The sequence below is a fragment of the Strix uralensis genome, chromosome 1, assembly GCF_047716275.1.
Source record: "Strix uralensis isolate ZFMK-TIS-50842 chromosome 1, bStrUra1, whole genome shotgun sequence".
NCBI classification, from domain to species: domain Eukaryota; kingdom Metazoa; phylum Chordata; class Aves; order Strigiformes; family Strigidae; genus Strix; species Strix uralensis.
Window position 1 is genome coordinate 19,644,517 of NC_133972.1, and position 26,372 is coordinate 19,670,888.

Below are 26,372 nucleotides of genomic sequence, written 5' to 3' on the forward strand. Positions count from 1 at the left end.
GGCCTCTAAATCTATGTATGCAAATCCCTCATTTGTCTGACCAGACCACATATTTTAAAAGCTTTGGAGTTTTCTTTAATTGGTTTAAGAACTTGGCTAATGCATAAGGTGTAGCAAAAACCAGCTCTGTGTTACACACAATTCTGGGTTATCTATCTCGCCACTCTTTCCACAACCTGAAATGAAAGAAAATAACACAGCCGATTACGTTCCAGAGCTGTATGCTTTGCAGGTTTACATGCCTGGGAGCAGCTTGGGATCTATCTATATACTTTATAAGTGCCATTGTTTAGATTTGTATTTTGCTATAGATATAAAACAGAAACCATTCCAAAGACCTCTCTGCTAGGAAGATTTTTCTTGCCTATTATTAGCACTCTGCTTTTGCAGCAGGCGCTCATGAGCCAATATGCAGAGTTTTAAAGGACTTCAAAGTGTCATTGGGAACCAAGTGATATGTGTGTTAAAAAGGGTTTAATGGAGCTGCAGTCACTGTAGCACAGTGTCTTTTTATAGCAAGTTTTTACAGCGTTAAGAAAAACATCCTGCAGATTTCAGTAGGATTGGCATATGGATAAGGTACTTTGCACTATGATTTTTGTTTCTCAGCTATTAAAAAAAAAAAAAGAGAAACATTATTGCTAGCTATAGGGAGAATGATAAGCAGGAACAGGTCAGCAAAACTCAGGCAAGAGCTATTACCTTTATTTTGGGGTTATTTTTTCTTTTCTTTTTTAGAAGAAAAACATACATTTAAAAGCCAATGGTTTGGTTTAGAGAATGGAGATATGGAGTGATTTGTATTCATACTGAAGCTTTTAACAGTCTTTTTTTTTTTTTTTCAGAGTCACTGTTTTATATTATCATTATCACAAGGAAAATCTTGCTTATCAAAGTTGAGGCAAACTGTCCAGAACTGTCTTTAAAAATGTCATAGGTCAGATTCCCACAGAAAAGTAGTGGTTTGCAAAAACTGAATTAAATACTAAAGCTGATCTGATCCCTGTGTGGTCATGTTGATCTTCAGGAATGTCTGCAGATTTGGCAGGGAATCACTGATTTTAATATATTCTCTATTTTTCCTTTTACAACACCATTTATGAATCTCCTTTAATTATGCTCAGGAAGCACGCAGGGATGCCAAATGAGACAGGATCCTCACTGCCCTTTAGTAACCTACATCAACAGCCTGGCCACTTCTGAAAGAGCCAGACAAAAAAAGGAAAGGAAAGATGAGTATCTGTGGCCCGCTGTGGGGGTAAGGGACTTGCCCAGGGTTATACAGAAAGGCAGTGGCAGAGATAGGATGTAGCTTTGGCCCTCCAGTGCCTCAGTCCTAAAATATATCCTTATAGCCATCCTTGCGTCCACAGTGTCTGTGATTTAGCCGTTTGGACTCGTTCCACCTCTGCAGCGACGTCATTTAAACATGTTTTACTCTCTGCTTTTCCTTCAGGCTGGGGAACGACTGGTTTCTGCCTTATCTGGGGGAATAAAAAAAAAAAAAAAAGAGACAGGGAAACCTTTAGTTGTTGTGACTGCCAAAGCAGAAAAAGCTCAGGATTTTTCAAGCCTCGCAGGCAGCTGGGGGTTGCAAACAAATGTGCTCAAAGCTGATGAGAACTGGGGTTCGGTTCCTGCTGCTGCCCTTAAGCTGGCAACTGCCTCCCATCCCTCTGGCTCGACCCCAGCATAACTAAAGCCCTGGTGAAACCCCAGCGTGGGAACCCCGTCCCTCCCAACCCCTGCGGCTCCGGCCTGAGCAGCCTCTTTTATTTTTCACGCCCGGTCCTTCCAAACAGAAACCCTGGTCGAAAATCTTACAGAAGCAGCCAGAGATATATTTTTTTTTTTTCTTGTCTGCGGAGGAGGGCAGAGGAGCGACAGCGGGGAGGGGGGGAAGGGTTTGTGAGGTTGTTGATTTTTTTTTCTTTTTGCAACACTAGTTGTTCAGGGGAGTGTCTTGCGTTATTAATGCTGAGTGGCTCCGGCAACTACTGTGGTTTTAAGGTCGTTAGTCATCCGCTGCTACCGCAGGAGACACGGGAGCGCTGAGCCAGAGCTGTTCATGCAACCCTCTTGGTCCTCCCAGGCCAGCAGGTTGGGAAGAGCCGCAAACGGGGCAGCCGGGGCGCGTGGGGGTGCGGAGAGTGGGCCTGGAGCTGTGGGGGCATCCTCCCAGCGCGGTCATGGGGTGCCAATGGGTATGGGACTCATCGGGTTGTGATGGGTGGCTGCACAGACACCCCAAATGACCTGAGAGGGGCTGAGGGGTGTGCAAAGGGCAGGGGCTGGGAGAGCACCTGCGATGCACAAGTACGGGATCCTCCATGCACCCCGTGCAAGGGCAGACGTGTGTGTCCCCACCTGGGAAGCAGTCCCTGCATTACATATAGCTACACAGGCATAGATTTCCTTTCACCTCAAGCTGCTAATGAAACAAGGATGCAGGATGCTCCCTGAGCATTAAGGGAATACAGGTCCAGGTGTGCCCTTCCCACCTGATTTCTTAATTTTTTTCCTTCCTTAGGATGAGGGGGTCTAGGCAAACATTCCTCAATTTATTCTGCGTCCTCTGGCTCCCGCTTCTGCTGAAGGCTGCCTCTTCCTCCCCTCTCCCCCATGGAAATGACCCACCACTCCCTTCGCTCCCCTCCGGGCTGTACAAAGGACACACCTGTGTTGGTATGTATTCAGGTTTTGTTTGCCTGCTGGACTAGTTCATTTGTTACTCCACCGGTGAGCTGAGAATTGCTATGCACATCATAAATCACTCCTTTATCTGTTTCAACAGCTGTACTGCAAAATACTCGTAGCCTTTCACAAAATAATCACTGAAGATTTTGCAAGGCCAGCATGGGGTCTGGAATTATTTTATGATTTTGTTTTTGAGTGGCTGCTACCCAAAGTTCATGTTTTTGCTCTGTGGGGAATGATGTCTGAAAAACTGGCTTTAATGTCTGTAGGTCTGGGACCTGGAAACAAGGTGTTAAGAGGTCCTAGTGTTTGTTAAGGTTCACGATGCATTTTACTTACCTGTAGGAGACCATGGTTTCCTTCAGACTCACCCAGGGTTTCTTGATTGATTTCATTCCCTGGGAAACCATTCTTAAGAATTGCTGGTGCCTACTTAGTCCAGAGAGCTTTGTGGTCTGGGTGGTCATGACTGAGGAGACAAGTTGTGAGGGCTGTTTCCTCACATTTCCTTTCATTTTCTCAAGCTCATGAGTCTGCGTGTTCCATTTTGAAGTGAGGCAAATGTGTTTTGGCAACCGCTTCTCATGTGACTTTGGTGACTGTGGTGCAGCAGCTATAGCTGGGGGTATCCTACAGCCTCAGCTGACTAAGTGATTCCCAAAGCAAGACCAGTAGCACCAAAGACAATGAGAACTGTGGGTATCTCTGCACGAGAAATGCCCTTGGCATGAGACTCTGTATACCTAGAAAGATGCGGTAGCTTTGAATTTTTATGTGAGTGAATATTAAGTGATGGATACGTCTTATTCATTATGATCAGATGTTTTGTTTTGTCTTCTTTTAGCTTTTCAAGGCACTTTTGTGCTGTAAACATAAACCCTGTTACGGTTCTCCATCCTTCAGCCAGAAATTATTTTCACTGTGGCTCAACGAACCCAATTAGAAATAATAATCCTGAGCTTGATAAAAACAGTTTTTTGCCTCACTTCTGAGCCACCCGCAGTGCCCCTGCAGATTTTGGTGCTGGTGAGGCAGGGTCAACTGAAAGTGGAGTGAAGTTGGGTGGTGAGGCTTGCACAGCCCCTGCCAGGGTTCAGCCACTAGCCAGAAAATGAGAGCAAGTCATGAAAAGCAGAAATAGCTGTCAGGGACTGGCCTTGTTTGGGCCAGTAGCCACACAAGCAGTGACTGAGCAGCTGCAGAGTGAGAGGGAAGTGGTGCTTTCTAATAGTGAGATCTTTAGGCAGCCATGGTTTTGATGGCACAGGAAAGGTGATTTTTAAATGTCAGGTGTATGGTCTGGCCTTTCCATCCTATTGACCCAGCAAGGCTCTAAATTCCTAAAGTGACTGCACATTGAAGTTGACCTGCACAAGATAAATTGTGCTTTTTTTTTTCCTCCCTTTGGGAGGAAAGCTGTGCCAGTCTCGTTGCTGGGACCACCACGCATCTCCCCAGCATGGTCGTTCAGTGGAGAGACACCAAAAAACCTGCCTTCCACACCAGTTGCTCTCTCTGAGGTGTTCCTTCAGTAAAAAGCATCCATGTGAGCTCAGCTCAGGATCTAAACTGTTCACACCTCTGTAAACCACAAGCTAAAAATGAAGCGTGCAGAGCATTAAAACTGCATGGGCCAGGCCTGACAGGGAGGGCTGGTGACTGCACGCAGGTGGGCTGTTGCCTGCGAGCCCAGACAGCCGCCTCTGGGGTTCTGATTAGCTGCTGTCTCAACTAACTCTTGAAAACACTGACAAGCCATCTGTGTCTCTTCCTTTTCACAAGCGGGAAAGGGAAAACTCAGGGGAGCTGCTGGTTACACTTGCCACGGCGCGGAGCCGGGATAACATCAGGTCTTGTGACCGATTCAGTGACCAGCCCTCTTAAGAGCAGAAATTAGGCCAAGATCAGATTCATTTGTAGGAGGAAGATTGTGATTTCCTTTCAACAGCTCGACCTCAGACCCTGCTAGCTCAGTTTGCCATCTGGGAAGGCATTGGGAGAGAGCCATGAGAACTTCTTCTGTGTTTTCTTGGCCTTATAGATTGAGGCAGCATTTTTAACGTGAGAAATGCCTGCTGCCAAATGTATAGGAGATTTTCTTGAAAGAATGGACTTTTTCATGCAAGTTAAATGTGTGGTCAGGTGTCTAATCTTTCAAAGTTATTTGATTCTCTTTTCTGAGGGAAATGAGGTGGCTGCACATTGAATAGTCATTTCTCATCGCTCCTGTGTGCGTACCACCTGCATGATCAAGATTGCTATGTTAGTAGCCAAAGCCGGTCAGAAAACGGATGTTCTTTCAGTAACAAAACAAGAAAATATTTTCCATTAAGCCTTTCCACCAAAAGTGTCACACTTCTTGAAGAAATATGTAGAAAAGATATGTCAGGAAAGCAAAATGCAGCTCTGGTACCTCCATTGAATGCCATACAACTTGGTTGCTTCCTTCTGTTCCTCTTGCTAGCAGGGCTCCCTGGGTAGGCACCATCTGCCCCAGTATGTTCTGGTCATACTGGGAAAGCTTCAAGGGACTCTCCTGCCCTTAGCACATCTTAGGAAATGTATTTTGGGTAGGCATCTATATGCTGATATGGAATAGGGCTGGAGGAGAGGAGGGAAGGCATGCAGTGAGGTGTCACAGCAGGCTGAACAATTCAGACAACTCAGATGGGGGGGTTGCCCAAAACATTTCTGCTTTCAGATTGTTACTTGTCTAAAGAAGACAGTGACTTTTTTACAGCAAACGTAATTGTGTTAGAAAACATTTAGACAGAATTTTTAATCAGCTTCAGTGACTATAGAAAAAGTCACATCATTTTTGCTGCATTTTCTTGAAAAATTTGGCTGCTTCGTTCAGAGGAAGTCTTTTAATAATTGACTTGGTGTAAAAATAAAGTATCTGGAAAGTGTTCCCACCTAAAAAGGGATTTAATACTACTGCCTTTTACAATTACGGAAAAGAGAGGGAAAGGACCTGATCATGATCCTGCCGGCCACAAGATCAGAGGTATTATACCTAAGCAGTTCCTAACAATCTCCAATCTTCTCTTAGATACACCATCTTTCTTTGGCCCTGTCACTAGAAAAATTTTCACAACATCTGACAGTCTCTTTTCTCCATCAGTGTTTCCTGCCTTCCCAGGCTGGAAAAATGCCCCCCTTTTGCATACCATGAAATCAGCTCAGGCCCTTCCTCTGGGCCTTTTGCATGCTTTGCATGTGATATATTCTTCTGCTTTTTTCCTTATGTTAGATAAAAGGGCTTTAGTAAGTTTTCCTATATGCAAATTTCCATGAAGCTGTATTTCCTCATGTAAAGGCAGTGAGTTTTTGCCCTGTGCACTGGTTTGGGAGCTGGATGCTAGGTCTCGTTTTTGCTTCTGGGTTTGTTACCGACTGGCAGTATGGCTTACGGGATTTATTCAGGACGAGACTTTTAGAAATCCTTTTGCTAGGTGCAGCCTGATCGTTTCAGTTGGGCATCCTAAGAAGAAGACACTGTGTGTTTTTCTCTCAAAAATTAAGTATGAATAAGACTTTCAGATACTCAGGTCTTTGTCTTTTGCCATCTGTTAAACGAGGAAAATACTGCCCATTTCACAGGGCAAGCAAAGTTTTACTTAAGTTAATGTTAAAGTACCCAAAGACAGGACAGTAACACTGGTAACTCTTGACACTGGTGTTAATGTTTCATCATACTTAAGATCATGTTCTTTATTTTTCTACTATTTCTGATTAATTTTTAAAAGTTTTATTCCACACCTCCCACAATCCCAAATTATGACAGAGCCCTTAAGGGGTCTTTGCAAATTGTTCTGTTCTCTGGCAAAGGTGACTTCGTCCAGAAGTATCTGAGGCAACCTCAGGAAAGGCAGAAACTGCCCTGGAGGATGCAGAAAGCAGGGGAAACACTGAAAGACAGGAGGGAACTGCTGTATTCATCTCACTTCAACATGGTGAAGAAAAGAAATTTGGGGAACTGTAGATCAGTCAGTTAAACATCAATTCCTAGAAAAATACTACAGTAGTTAATACAGCCTTATAAAAGCACCTTTCAAAAGTAAGTATGAGTCAGAGCCTTGCTGGATTTATCAAGGAGAAACAGTGTCAGATCAATATAATTTTCTTTGCTGATGGGATAATGGCATGTAGAAACAGAATAAGTAGCAGATGCTACAGAGGGACTTTAGTAAGGCTTTTGGCACCACCTCAGCACTAATCTAATTGCTGAGAGATATGTGACATTAAGCTTCTATGGGGCTGGACAAAACTGGTGGATGGCCTTGTTCAGAGAGTAATTATGAGTGGCTCACTCCCTAAGCGTAAGGATGTACAAAATAAGGTACTTCCTTGGACCTCTGTTTTAAAAATAGTGTCATTCCATATTTTCACTAGCCAGGATAATGAAATAGCGTGCTATTAAATTAGCAGATCATATAAAGCTGAAAAGTTTGCAAGTACAATGGAGGGCACGATTAAATTCAAAACAGTCTTGAAAACTTGGAGCATTTGCCCCCCCCCAAAAGATCATTTCAATATGGGTATGTTGAAGGCACTTCAGCAGAAATAATGAATGACACACATAGCAGATGAGGAATGACCAGCTGTGTAGCATCCCTCGGGAAGATCATCTGGGCTTGTAGTGGCACAATGATGGCAGGCTGTCATGAAGAACGCACACATTGCCCACACCAAGACGTGTGAACAGAAGTTAGCTTGCAAGACATGTGAAGTAACCTGTTACCTTTCTCAGCACTGACAAAGCCTCAGAGGAATTTCTGCCTTCCCTTTTGGGGCTGCACATCAAGAATGATGCAGAGTGGCAGGAGGTTTTGGAGAAAAATAAATATAAGCTACAAAGAAAGACTGAATAAATTAGAGTTAATTAGTCTAAAGAAGAAAAACTTGAGAAAAGACATGATATCTCTCCTCAAAAACATTGAAGGGGTGATCCATTCTCCAGATTCATAACAGCTTTGGCAAGTAATAACAGAAATGGGTACCAGTAGGGACATTCAGGTTAGGAAGAAAATTTTCTAGTGGTAGTGATAAGTGAGCACTGTCATCAGTTCATGAGAAGACTGTAGAAGTCCTCATTAGAGATCTTAACAGATTTGTGTCTACCCCGTCCCTTCAGAATGGCATAGATGCATAGATCAGCTGCTAGAGCAGAGGCTTGTGTCAGATGACTTCTTCCAGGCCAGCTTTTCGGGGGGTCTGCGCTGTGACCGCGAGAACCATTTGCAAATAGCAAGGTTTATTTATTTTCTCCCCAGCAGCAGGCTGCCCTGCTCTTTCAGCGATTAACTTTGGCTGCCCTTTTTGGAATGAGGCGATTAGTCAGGGAGCGCTCAATACAGCTGGACAGCAGCGCTTTCCATCTTCTTTGCTAGCAAGCGGAGATCCTGTGGGTCCGCAGCCAGGGAAGCAAATTTCCCCATCTTTGTGCTCTATATAATACCATTCTCAGCAACCTTTGCGGGTCACCTCTCCCATTCACCCATGAGCACATAATTCCTAGTGTACGAAGGAGCATGTTTTTGAAACATATCTTCAGCTCTGATTACATTAAAGAATGGATGTTTCCAAGCTTCCCAGCAGTGTAAAACACCGACCTCTACCTGTGTTGATTTGTGTGATAGTCAATGTCCTCAACAGTTTGCCTCCATCTAGCTGTGCATGAGTGCAGGGATGAAATATGCCCCGCAGAGTGGCAGCAGGACTGGTGGTGTTTGGAGTTCCCAATAACTTCACACAATGGAACATGCCAAATGGAGTTGGAGGCTTTTAATAACTGCGCTCAGACAAAGTGGCTGTGCACATATTGTCTGGGGAGGCACCATGACAGAACGTATAATTTACAGCTCAATGAGTTCTGTAAAAAGGCCATGCCCAATATCAATGTAGCACCACAATGTATTTTACTCTGAAAGGCTGGGAATCGACTTTCATTACAGCTAAACCAGTGCCAAACCGCAGCACCTCTGTTTACTTCACCAACATTGCTCAGTTTACTCAGCAGCAAAATTTGGCCTGAAGATCAGTAATAAATACCAAACTTGATCATAATATTTTTTCCTATGATTCTAATTTGGATAGAAAAACCACAGGCATGTGAGTAGTACAGTAGAGATACTAAAGCAACTACTAAAATAGGAATATTTTCTCCAGGGCTTCATATTTTTCAGCAACTGATGGTAAAAATTCCATTTTCAAAATCACGCCAAGTCTCACTGAAAGTTTATAGCTGTAAAATGCAGCTATATTTACTGAACACAACAAAAAGGTGTGGTTAGCATACTGACATATATACATATGTGTATGTGTGTGTAAATGCACATATAAACGTATATGATTGTGCATTTGGAGATGGGGTAGTCTTGAATGTTTTACATTACTGATGCTTGCCTTTAGTATAACTTTTCTTTGATAATCCTATCTATTTAGTATTGATTGTCTGTTTGGTTGCTGATTGCCACAACGTGTGTGCCTCCCCCTCTTGTTCATATGTTAGCCCTATACAGAACTTCTGTTTATGTTTAAGGCAATCACTTTCAGTGGTTTTAAGAACTATATATCTGAAACAAGTTTTGTGCATTCAGAATCTTAAAATTGTCAAACCTTTGTGACAAGGATGAAGTTACCCAGCTACATTAACTCCCCCTCTCACTCTCACCATTCAGGCTTCAGTAAATTTTTAATAGCCTTTTCTAATTTGAAAAAGAAAAATATGTTAATGGCACGCATACATACACTTTTTTTTCCTATTAATTAACGTAGAAAGCATATCCATTGGAAATGCCCGGGGTTATAGATTTTGTTAAGTAAGGCTCTTTAAAGTGTAATGTAGGAAACACTAGGGATGCATTTGGCTGGCAGGTATGGACACCAGAATCTTCCACTAGATGGAAACTGAATTTTCTGTATCAGCATAGCTATCAGAGTCCTCACTGGGTGTCTTAAGGAAAGAATAATGAACTAATAGAGCTCTGAAGTGAGGGGTCTAAAGTGGCTCACTGCTATTGCATGAGCAACAGAAATGATAATTGATATCCAGGGTTGGCTGGTTTTGTTACAGAGCTACAATGCACTCAAAATACTGCTATTTAGATATTGATATTTCAAAAATTTCTTTAGCCAGAATACTATATGTAATTTTATGCCCAGTGACAGGTTTGGTAATAGTGTACCATTTAGCATTTTCAAGCTACTTTATGACGCTTAGCAAATTTAGGGGGGAAAGGTCTTGTATATGCCAACATATTTGAATATGGATACCTATAATTATATTCCATCACTTCAGTATCTCTGTGAAATACATTAATATTGTAAAAGGAGTAGGAAGCAAAGTCTGAGTTAAAAGACTTTTATGCTCAGATGCCTTTCTGAATTACCTTTCAAAGAAACAAATCCTCTGGCTATATTTGGGCAAATAACTACCCTAACTTTGCGTATACAGTTATGTCATTTGAGCTGAATATTTCCATGCTGGAATGGAATCTTGAGGTTGTAAAAGGCTGTTCTTTGAAAGTATCAGCTCGGTGTTGAGAAGCAGCAAAAGAAGGCAAAATGAATATTGGGAAGTATTAGGAAAGGAATATATAGTGAAAAAGAAAACATTCCTGTATTATAACTTTGCATATCCATGGTCTGCCTGCACCTAGAATACCCATGGGCATGTCCCCATCTCAGAGGAGAAAACCTTATTTCTTATTAGCTCTCCATGTAAATGCTGTTATTTCAAATAGGAATGTCTTGTTCCAAGTTGAACTGGAACTGGATTAGATTAATTTGGAGAGAGGTGTTTTTATGCCAGAACAACAGCATCTGCACGAGGAGTAGCAGTATGGTCTTTTGTAGACAGGCTCTGGGGACTCCTCATCTGTAGGCTTTACGAGATGCGTTGGAGCCTATGATCATCTATAAATAGAAGCAGTAAAGACTGTGTTTTGGGAAAACCTTCATCTTCTATATAAAACCAGGAATGTGCTATATGGGTTCATTTATACAGGGGCTTGCTGCTGCAGACAGATATTTGAGGCAGAGGTTTACCGTTTTGCCAAGAGAGGCTCTGGCTCCTGCTCCACCAGGAGCAAGCGGGGTGACCACAGCCTGGCCAGCAGGGTTTGTGGAGAGCTATTTGTGTCCAATGCCACTTTTCTGGGCTTATTTCCTCCTTGTGCTCCACAGGGTATGTTTAATTTATGGCTGGGGAACAGCAATATGACTGGAGGGGCAAGAAAGTTCTCCAGCACCCAGGAACGTGATGACAAAGGAGGATGTGCCAGGTGCCAGAAATCCCATTTAACAGAGTTTTACTCAGACAAATATATCTACAGATCTGAAACTTAGAGAGGCAGCTTTCACTATCCAGACACTTCTTGACATCCCTAGGTATAATTCTAATTATAGAGCCTTTCAAATGTGTGCGGCAGAAGTGGATTAAGTTAAATAGTCTGCTCAAACTGCCAGAGGCTTCACAGCTAAGAAATGAATTTCTCTAGCTCTGATTTTATTATTGGGGTATGATTTTTTTTCCCCGAGCTTATTGGAAATGTCATTTTATTATTACACACTATTTTCAAATACATGGAGAGAAGTACTTCCTGACGTGTGAGTTTTCAGATTACTGCTGCTGAGCAAAATGGTTATGGTTTTCTCTTATCTCTTCAGAAATTAATAGCAGATGGGACAAACTACCTCTAAAAGAGACAGACTTTTTATTAATACCAGAGCCTAGTTTCTAATGGCTGATAAGCATTATAATACCAATGAATTTCTTCCAGAGAAAACATCCTTCAGCCTGTCAAGGCATTGAAACCTATTATTGAAGTGCGACAGCAGAGTCAATTTCTTGAAAGTTGTTTCTAAAGAAAATCCTGTGCAACTATAAAAAATTTAGAGCTTTTTTAAACCTTTAGTTATGAAGCTTATCTACACTGCCTTATATGTGCCCAGCTCATGATGAGAAATAAATCACATCTAAATATCTACTGAATTAAAAGCAAGCGATAGTTGCTAATGACTGCCCAGATCTGGAAGTGCTTTTCTACTGATGCCAGAGTATTAAAAAGTTTATATCCTCTCACACATCATAAGTAATTAAAGCAGTGAAATTTCTAGAGTCGAAGACAGCTGACTTCCCCCTGTCCTTTTTAGCTAACTAATTATTTTCCATTTTTAGCCAGCAGAATTAAGACCCATTAAAGGCTAGGATAACTGGTTAGCATTTCTGATGGTATCTGATGTGTAGGGAGATTTCTGTTGATTTTGTTAGAGGGTACTGGCTTCTTATGCTGCACCCAACATTGAATTCTTTTTCTGCCACTAAATCCCGAGGAAGATGATATATATGAATTAAAAGAGAGAAGGTTTGTAGTAGGAGTGAGGATAGTCTGAGTTAACTTTATAGACACTAACTCTTGAGGTTTTACCTATAGCCCAACACAAGAGATAGATTCTCCTAGAGGATAAAACTGAATTACTGGGGGAAGCATATTTTTATCCAAAAAGATGGGGATCTTGGGTGAGTTAGACTCCCTGGACTGCAGTGAGTGCCCTTAGATATTCCTTCTCCCTCCTCCCAGGATTCAACCCTTTTCCTGAGTAATTTACAATCTCCAGCCCAAAAGCTGCTCTTGATGACATCAGTCTAAAGGAAAGGCATTGAAGCCATCAGAGCTTGAACACAAGCGGGTGTCCCCTGGGACATGGCCCATGGCAGGGCAATAAGAGGTGCCAGCAGACCATGAGGAGTAAAGAGAGTTGGACCAAGGGCACCTGATAAACGCCCAGGTAGACGGGGGAAACAGGGAATAGATCAGCCGATGGCACGCGTTGGTTGCATGTGTTCCTGGGGAGCACCTTTCCCACCAGAGGGCAGGAAACCTCCCCAAATTTGGGTCCAGAGACTTCACCACGGTGCCTGAGGCTGAGGATGCCCCAGCTGGAACCACAGACCTCTTTGAAAATCAGTCAAGAATTTCTTTATCAGCTCGTCCCATTCCAGCATTTCATCTGGAATAAGTGCATTTGTGGGCGAGCATTTGAATAACCAAGGTGTGGTCTGCGGATGCCCAGGGTTGGGAGGGTATAATAGTGTGACCAGAAGCATCCTCTCTGTGATAGTAAAGACTAGTTTAAGAAAGCAAACATTTTGAAGTCCAGCTCTGTGGTGTTTTCCCAAGTAGTCAGGCTATTATTATTGTTATTTATATTCATATAACATCTAGTAGCCCAAGGTACTGCATTAAGTACTGCACAAACTCAGCAATGGCTCCGTTAATTCTCATGTGAAGAAAATGCCCCTTTGAGCCTGGTTCGATATATCGACACAAAACTGTCTAACTGACTTAATCAACATGAAAAATTTCCATGTAATTGCTGGACGACCGCTCCATGAGTAGTGTTACCTGCACGATTGTGTTTGTGATTAAGAATTCTGTTTCTATTCAGCAGAACTGAACCAAAAATGACTATTTTTTTCCCTCCTCTCTGTGATACTTTGACAAACATGAGAGAGAAACATCTTCAGTGGAGACTCTCTTCTTGTATAGCAGAGGGAATGGAAACACCAGGGGTATTTTTGTCCTCAGCAAAACTTTTTGGATTTTGAGCACTCAGGCTGTTTGTCCACAAGCCCCTTTCTCTGTACCGATTCTACTGGCACGAGATCTGGCTGTGATAACGATAATGAGAGTCATGGGGGCAACATCTAAGTCAGAGAGAGGAGTCTCTTTGCACCCCCACCCTGAGACGAATCATTAGGCAGGCTGCTGAGCCTGCACTTGGGGTGAATAACTCTATTTCAGTGTAAAAGCGGTGTGCTGAGGTGCAGCAGGGCTGAGAGCTGCAGACAGAGGCAAGGTCTTTCCTCATCTGCTGGGGAAGGCGTGAGGCCACGTCGTGACTTGGTCTCTCCCGTTGCGAGAGGGTCTACTTGTCATGTTGATGTTTTTGTCAGGCCAGCTTTTACACTGAAATAAAATCTCTCCTTGCAGCACTGGAGCCAACATTTTGACACCCAAGGACACCGTAACTGAAAGCAGAGACATTGTGAAGGTTGATTTCTGCTTGTGGCTGGAGCAGACCCATCACAACACAGGAAACACGAGTTGAGGTGCAGGCAGTGGGGGGAGGCAGGCAGCATCCCACTTCCACCAGCAGCAGTTTGCAAGCTTCACTGCAGTGGCAAATGACACCCTCTCGTTCTGCAGAGGATAAGGGGGTGCTGGAGGTGGGAGACAGACTTTTAGAAAGCTGGACCCAGCCGGAGCCCCTCATTCCCATGCTGATTGGCGGGGATGCCCAGCAAGCAGTATGGGTGGAACAGGCAGCCGGTGGAGGGGACGGGAGAGCTGAGGACCAAGAGAGAACTACTTTGTCCTCTCTGCAAAGTGTGCTGGCAGGTCCCAGTTGAAGGTGCAGGAGCACAGGGTTACACAGCACAGGCAAAATTTCTCTCTGCTGCAGTCCATGACCCTGTCAGCTCCCTGGTGTGACACGTTACTGAGCCTCAGGGACATGACGTCCCAGATCCCTCTGGTTTTCACCTGCCCTGCTGTGTCTGAGCTTAAGCCTGTCCTTGCAGCCTGGGCTTTTCCCTCACTTTGTATCCAGGCTTGCAATTTTGCAGTCTGGTCAGGCCGTCCTACTCCTCAAGCCGCATTGGCGCCTGCTCTATCGCTGTCGACCTCTTGTCCCTGTGCTCAGTTCTGCTTCTGCCTGTGTTTTGAGGACTGTCTGCTCTCCCAGCTCCTCTGCCCGCTGAAGCATTTTCCTCTGCCAACATTGCTAACTTCAGTGTCTCCCAGGTTTCTTTCTCTTCTCCTTATCTTCACCCCTCACAGACTCCTGGACCCATGTCTGCTAAGTGCTGGCACATTTGTAGCTTGCTCAAGTTCCTGGTGCAAAACAATGAGAGGTAAAACAACAAAAGGTGTCTCCTTTAGAAAATATCGAAGGACTAGCTCCTTCTGATCTTTCTGCTTGGACTCCTTTTTGTCTTTCTGACTTCTAGACAGCAAGTTTTTAGATGAAGGCCTGACCTTGATAAGAGAAGAAAGGAAGGCACAGAAAGAATAGGTGGTTTTGGGGTTAAGCCATCATTTTAGTCATTTAATGTTTCTGAGCCTCCACCCTCATGAATAAAACAAACATAGAAGGCAGGGGAAGGGTAGTTTTAGTTGCCTGTAGGTTGCTCAGGTGTGTTAATAATATGGCCTTGTAAAAACCAAATTATGCAATGCCTTTTAGGTGTGTTTCCAGCGTGTCTCAAGGATGTGCACCGCCATCTCAGCGCTAAACGATGGAGTCGGTCCAGTGCAGCTATGCCTACGTTACCCTTGCAAATAAGCCAGGGTCTGTTTTCTGTCTCTGGGGCCAGTGCAGGGCATGGCTTGCACCCAAACAGCTGAAGTCTTTTGCACGTCTCAACTTCCCACTGCCTCAACTGGGTTTCCTCATCCAAATGTGCTCTGGCGACTGGTTCACAGCACAAGCACAAGCACTGCCTGGGGCACGGCATGGGATAAACCTGTGCTAAAGCACCTGCTAGTGGTTAAACAGGGACCAGACGTCCTCGGGCTGTTCTTTGAGCCCAAGGCCTGAGCATGCTTTACCCTCCAGCTTGGGTGTCCCCTTTGGTTTTAGTTTCAGTCTTTATTATACTACGGTTTTGGGTTTTGTTTTTTGTTTTTCTTTATGAGCTATTGTGTTTTAACCAACTGTTAATTCCTTGGGCTAGCCTGTGGCTGTTTTGGGGGGGTTGGGGAGGGTGGAGAAGGAAGAAGGAATGACTTGCTTCAGGGTTTTTTCTTCATTGTATATGTCTCCATTTATTCTCCTATTCTTTTAGGCTGACTGGAGGTAATGGCTCTTAGCATGCTTTATAAATCATTTCACAGAGGACTTTGAGTGAGCATTTTATTTAATAAGTATGGAGAAGTGGGCTTTTATCCCTGCAAAAGAGGTGACACATTCACTGCAATTTCCACTGGATTACTGTATTTGGGGTAGAAGTAGTAATAGAAGACTCGAAGATATTGGTTTTACAGCAAGTTCCAATTGTATTACTTCCTCTTTGACTTGCTACTTGATCCATAGGAGCATCAAAGTTATTTACATTGAAAAACAGCACTTTGATTTAATAGCACATAGACAGGGGTACTTGGAAGGAATTTAAAAGCTCACTTTGAAGAGTTGTGCCAGCCTGAAAACCTCAACATAAATGCTCTTGAGCTTTGCAAAAAGGTGGATCTGCAGCCACATCCAAATTCTGCAGCTCACCTCCATTTCTAGACTGTGTCAGAGCAAGTCCTGAGAGCTGAGATTTCTTGCAGAAGGGAGGAAACAGGCTTCAGCTACAGGGATTTCAAAGAGAAATCTTTATTCAGGCTGCTGGAAACTGGCATCCTGGCTCCTTGTCTCCTGGCTGCCTGGGATACCCACCTCTGTTACACAGTCTCTGAATTCAGTCAGGGACCTCACTCTGGCTGCCAGGTCTGACTATATTGGTCAGACTGTGCATCACCAAATCTGGCTTCTTTATAAAATGGTGAAGCCTCTGCAGAAAGGGAGAGCACAATGCTGGCCTACAGCAATTTAAAATCGACTTGAAATGAACCACTCATGGTCATCACGTGGATTTTGAATGATTGCTAGGTGGGGATCACATTGAACCTACTTCATCCCCAAAATATCAGAAAAAATGCTGCACATCCCAAGAAACACATCACTACGGTGTGCAAGTTCTTGGGTCTCAGCCACAGCTAGTCCAAGGTTTTATTTAGCCCTGCTCGCACCCAGGTTAGTGATGAGAAATAGCCAGTTTTGTAGGTCATAGGAAATGGTTTCTTTCCAACCACAGTATGAACTCTGAAGACATTTTGGCTTTAGCAAATGAGTAGCTGGACCCAGCAGCCCTGTGCATGCCAAGCACTGCTGAGTTTCAGAGGAAAGTCTGTGAAGAAATGATGCCATAGATTCTTTGTGGTGGTCAGCACATACATCTGCTTCGTGATGTCTCTTCTGCAGGCAGTGACACCCATTCATTTCTCAGTTTTGCTAGCTCTCTGTGCGGCTTGTGTAGAGTCCTATCAAGTACAGACCTGAGCCTTTTTTCTTGTGAGAAATAACGAGAGAGCCGGTGGCCAAGCAGGCAGCTGTAACTGTGGCTGTGCCCTCAACTCCTTGATTTTCATCCTTGAAAGGATGGAAAATTGTTTTTTCAGGAGCAACATCCAGTGCTGTAAAGGCCAGGCTGTTCTGTGCACTCCTATGGCATCGACATTCTCTCTGTGATACCTTACAGGTTTTGAATAAAGAGAAATTCACAGATATTTTTCCCCCTTGAACACTCACCTGCCATGGATCATCTCAAGAAATGAAATGCCCAACGATGCCTAAAATACTTCTATGGCGTGGGGTGCTTCATCACACTTCACAGATAACCATATTCGCTCTTTTTGTTTGTTTGTTTGAAGGATGTGTGCTTGTGGTGTCTGTAATTGAACAGCTTGCACAGTGGCACAACAGTACAGTAAAGGCAGCCATGGAGAGACTGTGCAACTACATACCTGGTAAGTACCAAATAATAGGCCATATGTTATGTTGGTACTGCTATATTTCTCTGTTAATTAAAAATTCACACGTGGAGTCTGAAAAAGCTTTATCGACTTCTTGTGCAGCATCTCAAATTAACGTAGTTGAAAGACAACAAGGTGCTATCTGCAGGGGAGTCAGTGGTGTGTCTCACTTGGCTTCAGAGCTGGGATTTCATCCCAAAATTAGAGTGAATTGGGTGGTATTAAGCCCACTTCTGTGTGCACACCACCACATGCAGACCCCTTCGTTCCTTTCTTCTCCACTTTGTCTCTTTGTTAGCAGCTTAAGAATAGATTCACTGTATGCCCAACACTCCTCTTTCTTGTTCATATGGGTCTTCATAGCAACTGTGAAGATGAAAATGTTTTCAGCAGGTGTAGGAAGCTGCTATTGTAAAAAAGCTCAAAAATAAGCTGAGGTTGACAGGTGTAAGATGTGAGCATTTGGTCTGCACAGAAAAGCTATTGAAATGTAACCAATGACACAAATTTCAAAAGTGATAGCTATTCCGTATGAATATATGTAGACTCCCCTTTTTCTGCCCCTTATTTTATCTGCCCAAAGGAGCTTAGCTGTCCAAATGCACATCCCTAAATAGAGAACAGTTTGAATGCCAGAACAGCTTTGTGCCTCACAGACCAATCCTGTAACTATTTAAGTAACTAGATCTCACATTCATGATATCTTTTTAACATTATGAATGTAAAAAGATGGCTTAAGATTCTTCATTAAAAAGTCATTTATATAGGTCTTCATGAATTGTATCTCTGAGAAACCATCTTGCTCTGTAGACCCTAGTTTCACAGAAGATGCGTGTAGAATAATAATTTCCTCCTTTTCAAGAGAGAATTGCCCAATGCAGGATGGGGCAGGGAAGTAATTGCTGGGATTCATTCATTGACAGAATGATGCTTATCTGATTTTTATTCCATAAATCATATCCTCAGTGTTTTAAATTACAGGCACATAACCATGAAGTTACAATTAGAAGCACTGATCCTGCTATTAAAATACAATTTTCTTTAAAATATGACATGCTAGCTCTATGTTCATGATTCACTCAGTGGACTTTGTTCCACTGACATGTCAAGATATTTCTTTTCAGCTGCCACTCTTTGCACACATAAAATCCTATTATCCCCTTAGTTGAATCTGTATAATCCACTTACCTTCTATGAGATGCATGGATACACCCACCAGAAAAAAACTGACCCTGAACTTGAAAGGAGTGAAAAATCCTATGGATTGTGTGGGAGCTACAGTGTAACCCGATTTATACTCTCCTGGGAGGTGAAGACTACAGCCCAGCAGGAATCAACAGCTTCCTCTTGCTGCTTGAAACAATAGAAAAGCTGTGGATGCCCACAAGGAGCAAACCTACTAAAGCAGGCTGTGCCGTTTCACCCAAAGGAACAATTTCATTATTATACACATGCCTATAATTGATTGCAAGAATAACAGCAAAAAATTAATGGCAATGGGGCTTTTCCTAAGGTCAAAAAGGGACTAAGAACTCATGGGGTGTTTTTGTAAGGGCCTCCTATAATTTCTGTTACAATGAAGTTGGTGTTGGATCAAGACTTTGGTGAAGTTGTACGATGTTCAAGAAAAAAAAAAAAAGTTTAGAGAAAAAGAGAGAAAAATTCAGTACCTGTCAAGCCAACTCAATCCCATAGGCTGTGTAGAAAATACAATCACATCCTTATTTATATGGAAATATTTGCAACGTGTATGATTCAAGCAACATGACCAATAAACCTGTGAAAATAAGAACAGTAACACCATGAGTGAAGAAGGCTCTCGAGCAGGCAGAAAGGCCAGGTCTGGGAGAATGGGCAGTATTTACACTGTAAGAGAGGTTGTTAGCAAGAATATATGTTTACCTGGATACTGGCTGTCTGCCTGATGAAACAGAGGTGTTTGACACCCAAAATGTGCTTTGAGACTGTCTGCCTCTGGTGTTGCCTCTGACTCATGCTCTGCTTCTGTGTTGGCCACTGCTGTGTAAACACCTTAGAGCTCAAGTGGAAATGGCAACATGATTAATACCATCTTTCTTGCAAATATTTACCCTCTGGGATTCAGCCAGAATTCTAGGACTATGAAGCTATAGAGGAAAACCTTCTGGATTTTTATTACGTAAGAACAGGGCAGTTTAGGGAATCTCTTCTACCTGAAGCAGGGCAAAAGCAAGTATACTCTAAATTTTCTCTAAATTTCCCAGCAATTTGGTTTAAGCTCTTCTCTTGCCCCTGAACACTCAACGTTATTCATCATTTTTTCTCTCACTCTCTTCCCCTTCTTTCTGACTTACTCAGCTTCTTCCTAACAGAGCTTTCTCTCTGCAATTATCCATCCTTGTCTGTGTCAGCAGAGCCAGAGATTTGTGAACGCATGATGCTGGCTGGCCCGGAGGGCAAGTCCTGTAAACACTGCCTGTAGCTTGGGTCTGTTTTGCTGGAAGCCAAAGCTGGAATGGTATCTGTATCTTCCAAGAGGACTCTGTGCGCTCAACGATAATTTTATGTTATTGCTGTTCTTTTTACCACCCATCATTTGTTACGCCATGGGGTAATTACATGTCAAGCTTCCTATATGCGTAAGAAAATCAGCGCCTAGAAATCAGTGTGACCAGCAGACCCCCAACATCAGCTGCCCAGAGCTGATGGGCAGCCAAACCCTCTCCTCCTTGTAGCCACCAGTACAGGTTACAACATCCAGTTGGCTCCTCCAGGGCCAGAAACTTTATGGAAGCCAGCTGGTCTGGGAAACTCATAAGGAGAATCATCTGCGATGCACTGGAGTGGTGCTGGGGAAGCCAACCCCCTACTCCTGTGAGCTACTATAGGGATCCAGGTGCCCTGCTGGCAAGCATCATTAGAGGGTGTTTTAATCAGCAATGGTACTAAACACAGGGTTATTGATGTCTGCAATGGCTTTCCTGTTAGGTGAACAAGAATAAAATCTAATTCTAGCCAGGAGACCAATTTTTAACTTGCAGATTGCTTCTAAAGAGCCAATAGAGAGGAGTTATGTGGCAAAGGAGGCAAAGTGAAGCTAATAACTTGATTGAAATAAAACACCTGGCACGGGATAAGAAAATTCAGCTATTGTAGTTACAGAAGTTGCCTGCAACACCTTATGCGTAGGAGGGTGTTGGGGAAATTATCTTTTCATTCCCTGGCATGCTTTTGTGGTGCCAGTCTTCCTTTACTGGGTGCAGGTTGCCAGCTAGGGTGTCTGCAATCCTGGCAGGAGAGCAGCTGTGGGAGCGACAGCACACCCATGCCCACTGATGGAGTCCGGGCTGCGAGGTTTTGTACCCTCCCCAGTGTAAAACTACCTGCTTTGCATGCAGCAGGCCCCCAGCCCTGGGCTTGTCCAGACTGATGCTGGTTAAAATTGAATATTCAGCCTTTTGGGGGTGTCTAAGGCTTTTCTTTGGGAAAGATGAGGATACTCTATGTTTTCTTCCCGAAGTAGAGATAGTTATCTGTCTGGATAAGGGAGGTGCAAGAGAAAATGCCATCTCTCTGGAATTTCAGGAGCTGCAAGTTTTATCGTTGCTCTGTGCTTGTATGAACCTGCCTCTTCATGACTTTTCACACCAACCCCCCTGCCGAAATGAGGTCTGATACCTCCTTTGCAGGATATGTGCATGGTTAACCGTGTCTCATCTGTTCAGGCCAAGAAACAGTCAATTTCATTCATGGGAACTATGAGACCCATGCTACCATCATGCCCTACCTGTATTCAAACCCCCAATCTGTCCCGCAAGTGACTTTGCTTGGGTGCAGTGACCACTTTTTTTTATAACAGCACCTTAAAGAAATCTCTGATGAGCTGTCTTCTGGAGGGTGTGGAGGCCATGCTTCACCCAGATTAAAGAAAGCGACCTGAGCCAGTATCCCAAAAAGACACACAGCTGCAGACTGTGAAAGAAAGCCAAACGAAAAGTGTCAAATATTTGTTTGAATGCAATTACTCCTGCTCAACTCCTGCTCTACACAAAACATATTCTCTTAACTCACACAAACTCCCAGAAGCTCCAAGGCAGCTCTAGTAACAACTCCAAGCCCTACATCACTTTCTGCACTTTGATTTATGCATTTGTTTTCTTTCTTCTTGCAAACCTACCGAGCTATTTGTTTAAGCTGTTTAGAAGATTCTGTGGCATGTATGATTTCTTTCAACTTTTTCATGACGCCATACTCAGAACATTTAACAAATGCTAGTTATCCTTTTTAGTCTTTATCATGCGGCTTGCCTAAAGCCAGAGAAGGGATTTAGGCAAGGTTAGAAATTCAGGTTTTCCCATTCTCTGGTGCTATACTGAGGTCATAGATTCACACACCTTCCCCTAAGATAAATCAGCATTCATCTTAATGAGCCAACTGCTGTATTTTGACTATTATAAAACCAGTTTCACCATGCTCAGTTACTTTAAAAAAAATCTGTGTTTTCTAGAAAAACTGCAAGGTTTTTGTTACGTTCTTGCTGAACTTTACGGACCACACATAGCTGAACTGTAAGTATTGTTGTGTCCTCTCAGGTCTTTGCTTAGCTTGTTCTTGACATGTACAGATGTGCTGTCAGAATGAAGTACAGGGGTTTCATTCTTAAAATCACATTATTATTAAAGCAGAGATGCTTGAGACTGATTCTGGTTTGTCATTTGGCATAGCTATTCCTGAGTGAATAAACACAGGCTGCCCCTGGTAACCATTTTCATACTCTTGAATCTCTGATCAGGCCCACCTGATGTAATTACCTTTTGAAATTCAGCTTGTTTGGATGAGGGAGGAATTTGAATAACCCGTGAGTGCAAGACAGGTTCTACAGAGTCACACTACTGTAATATTTGGGTCTCGCTTTCCCTCTACCTTTAATCAAGCTTTCTAATTGTCAGCCCCTACATGCTCTCAGCCCTGACCTTGATACGCACTCTTGGGGAAGCCTACTAAGGAATGTGAGTGATTAAAAAAATAAAATGTAGGTCATTTTATTCCTCTTTGAAAGGTCTTAGTTTAATTAACGGAGCTTCTCCCTCCCTAGGGTTTTTATTTTTATTTTTAAAACTAGCCAAGGGACTGCAAAGTGCTTACAGACTAAAAAGTGTTATAATCAAACATTTTAATTTAATTCCTGATTATCCCAGAGGTGTGTCCCAAAAAGAAAGAAACAATCCTATCACTTGTGCTTGGTGATTAAAGGTTAAGGATCTTTGAAGGATTTCTGGTTATTTTCTTGAGTTAATGATTGAACATTCATATGTGCCAAATTGCATATGCATTAACTTTAACCTTTAAATCTTTGTCAGACTTATGACTGATTAAAAAACAGAACAGTCATAATGTACTTGATTCAAGTGCTGCATATAAAGCACGGTGCTTTTTCATCATCCTGGAATCCAATTTTAAATGCTGAATAGGATGTTGTGGCAGAAAATCGTTAGGACCCAACACTGTTACTGATCAGAGATTACGGGCCACAGTGAAGTGAGCTGAGGTTATTGTTTGGCACTGGGGAGATTTAGCTTCCCATGGAAATAGCTTCTACTTTCAAGCACCCAGAAGAACATAATAGTCTTTGTTTTCACACCATTTCCTTCAGCATAGACAGGGAAATGAATGCTGATGTGGTCTGCCATTCCTTGAAGCTGTGTAAACAGGATCCAGGACAACCACTTTGTCATCTCTACCCTCCTCCAAAGGTGAGTTGGTTTTCCACTTTCTTCAAAGCCACAGATTGTGCAAGGTCTTTTATGCTGGAACTGAACAGTACAGAGGCTCCCAGTGCACGTGCATTTCTGGGAAATAAACTTCAACATTTTGAGCATAAACACTTTTAGAAAATGTCTGTTTGAATGAAAGGTACATAACACACTTTAACTGTGTGGAGTATCAACAACATGGTTGTCAGGGCCAAATTCTCTTGTACCAGTCTGGGTCAGAGAAGAAGAGTAGGGAAAATAAAATCTCACTTTCTCCAAACTTTATTGTTAAGCAGCACAATATCCCCAAACCAGCTACTCAGCTGAGGTTCATCTATACCACTGCATTACCGGGACATGACAAGTTATCCCCGTGTTGCCTAATCTGTTGTGGCAGCCTGTGTAGATGCTGGTTACCCACTGCAAATGCAGGGCTATTTGACTTGCATTAGGCTGCAGTGCAAGAGGTTTAAGCTAACGTGCGTATCTTTTGCCACAGGTTGGAAACATATTCAGTTACCACCTTTTTTTGATGTACAGTTACTTGCTATGCCACGGTAACTTCATGGCGTGTCCTAGACCTTTGCTATTCAAACACATATCTGCATAAGTGTCTAAACAGATACAGTTTGTTTGGGGATTTTTTTGGTTGTGGTTTGACTTTTTTTTTTCCAATCATCATGCAGCCCCAGTCACACTAAAACCTGTGAGTGATGGTGGTTGTTTGGCAGTGTCGAAAAGCAAGTGATTCCCTTAGGTATCCATTTTTGTAAATCTTTCTCCCTGCATCTGAATGGATAAAGACATATTTGATTTCTAAAGGTTTGCATTAAGACATTTTACACAGGGCCTCATCCAACAGCCACTGAAGTCAGTCGGAGCCTTTTTATGGACTTCAGTGAGCTGTGGTTCATCTCCAAGATGGATTTAGTTTTGTCAGTATTAAAACCTGGAGAAACACTTGCCTTCCAAGAATAGCAGTAGCATTTGTTTTACAGCAGGTGTGTGTCCCATATGACTACTATGCTCCATGCTATGTCAACATATGGGTGTGCAACCAGGCAGGGGTGAAAGAAGATGAATGCAGGTAGCAGAGAGGGCCCACACTAACTTGGCTCAATCAGGATGTTGCCCAAACTTCATCAAACGTGTTCCTTCAGACACTGCATCTGAACTAGTACAACAGTTCATGGGTCCTGCTGCCTTTCCCCAAGGTACATCAGAGCTACCCTACTGCAAGCTCTCCCTTAAAAATTGCCAGGTCTTTACTTGCCCCACAAATATTCCTGAGTCTCCAGCACTTTCTGCCCTGGTAATTGCATGTTTTTTCCCTCCCCTGCACTCGTAACAGCAGCAGAGACCCTGTCAGTGACTGTGGGGGCCTTGTGGGTTTTTTTTTGTTTTTTTGTTTTTTTTTTTTTTAGATTAGGACTCCTGAAAGTAAAGGTGAGAGTACAGCAAAGGCTGGCAGGCTCCCCCAGCCCCAGTGTAGCAGGTCACCCAGGAGGACAGCGGGAGCTGTAGCAATGGTGGCTGCACCTGCACTGCACTGCCAGCCAAGAGTTAGATTTTCATACGGACTTACTTGTTTGTGTGGGGGAATAAAGAGAAGTAGAAACCAGCCTGCACCCTTACTTCTGCCAGTGGCAGAAGTGCAAGGTGCCTCTTGGAGTGAAAGAGAGGCACTTAAAGAGAGGGATAGATTCTCCTGGCTGCACAGTGAGCTAGGCTAACAAGTCTGGAGAGAGGAGCTGTTTAAACCAAGGAGGCTCCTGTGCAGAAATTAGAAGATCTGTGGTGAAATGCTTGGCCAATCAAACAGAGGGGACAGAATGTCACTCATGAGGTTGATGGAGTATCTCTGTTTAGCTCTTCCCATCTCTCAGAGCAGGTATGGGACCAAGATGTTGACTCCTTTCACCTCCAGCAATAGCTCTAGTGACTGCACTGTCTGCAAGGAAAACAACTGAAGATTTTTTTTTTTTTTAATTTTGATTATTTTTTTTAATTTAGATTTTAAAATTTAAATTCAAAATTTAAATTTGGACTCTCCTTTGCATGGCCTGGAGACTGTACTTCTGAGCTCAACCAAACCCTCTCCCTTCCAAGTGGTAGTCAAGCTGCATTTGTTTCTCACCAGGAATAAGGGAACTCTACCAACAAAACAATTTTTCTATCACAACTGTGCCCTCCTTTTTAACTCGCCTGTGCCCTGAGACAGCATGAGGAGGCTGGGAGAGATGGGAGGAGAGGAACAGTGCTTAGAGTTCATGCTCAAGTGGTTGATAAATTGCCCACAGTAACTCTGTGACAAGTCAGACTGAGTAAAGATGGATTATAGGTGAAAAAAATTAATATACAGTCAGAGACACAGATGCATAAAATGCAGTTTACCTCACATTTGCTTCTTTAGTTTGTAATCTGATTGATCACTTCAGTTATATGAGCCTGCAAATGTTGGCTCCGTCCCCTGCCAAGTGTTTGAACAAGACTTTAATACTAATGATCATTTTGTTCAACTCCATTGATTTTCAGGTACTTCGTTTATTCATTTAGACTTTTGGATGCCCATTTTCCCAGAATCAGTATCACATTTATCCTGGCGAAGGGAGTAAAACAAACATAGAGTTACTTACCCTTATAGAGCAGTATAATGTTCAGGTTTTAATTACCTTTAAAGTGGCAAATATCGACACGTAGCTGTTTTTCACTAGTTTATGTTGTTCTGTTTCTGTGATGTTGCTCTAGTGAGATCGTGTATCTCAGGGAAGGAAGAGTCCCTGCTTCAGAGACCTTGCAAACTATCTACATAATGGAGACACTGCAAGCCAAGTAAATGATACGTGTGTTATAGTACATACTTCCCTGGTCTCTGACAAATTAGCTCAAATCAATTTTTTTTCCAACCTGCCTGGAGGCATTAGCAGTCTGTGGTTATTCTAGGAGACGTGGCTCTAATTATGAATAGAAAGTGTTGCTCCGTTCCCACGGAGTCCAGCGCTCTCAGTGCGGAGCTGGAGGAGAAGAGCATCTAACCTGGACAAAGGCAGCTCCATTGCAGGGGCTCCCCGGGGCCTTGGGAGAGGTGGGCTGCCCCGCTGGTGGGCACTTTCAGAAGCAGACCCCTGGTGTTGATAGGGAAGAGTGGAAGGGGTACCTGCAGCTCCTGGATCACCAGCATGGCTGTGCGAGCAGATGTCACTTATAATGGGGTCCTGTGAGCCCCTAATTGCCCCCAGTGCCCTGCAGAGCAGAGCCAGGGCCAGGGCTGGAAGTGCAGGTAGATGTGCATGCGTAGGCTCTCCTGCTGCATGTTTCTTGCCCAACCAGAGGTTCTTCTCTACCTTTAGTATGAGGG

At 43.2% G+C, this 26,372-nt stretch overlaps 1 protein-coding gene across 1 annotated transcript in view; it reads left to right on the top strand.

The window, feature by feature from the left end:
• Window positions 1-1,185: 1,185 nt before the first annotated feature.
• AOAH (acyloxyacyl hydrolase) overlaps window positions 1,186-26,372 on the top strand; it is an 83,359-nt gene continuing 58,172 nt past the window's right edge. Inside the window, 6 exon segments of the mRNA XM_074858520.1 lie at window positions 1,186-2,004; window positions 2,006-2,100; window positions 2,531-2,685; window positions 17,181-17,276; window positions 21,769-21,829; window positions 22,915-23,014. Of these exon segments, the coding sequence (XP_074714621.1) occupies window positions 1,975-2,004; window positions 2,006-2,100; window positions 2,531-2,685; window positions 17,181-17,276; window positions 21,769-21,829; window positions 22,915-23,014 (537 nt within the window). The 5' untranslated portion in view covers window positions 1,186-1,974.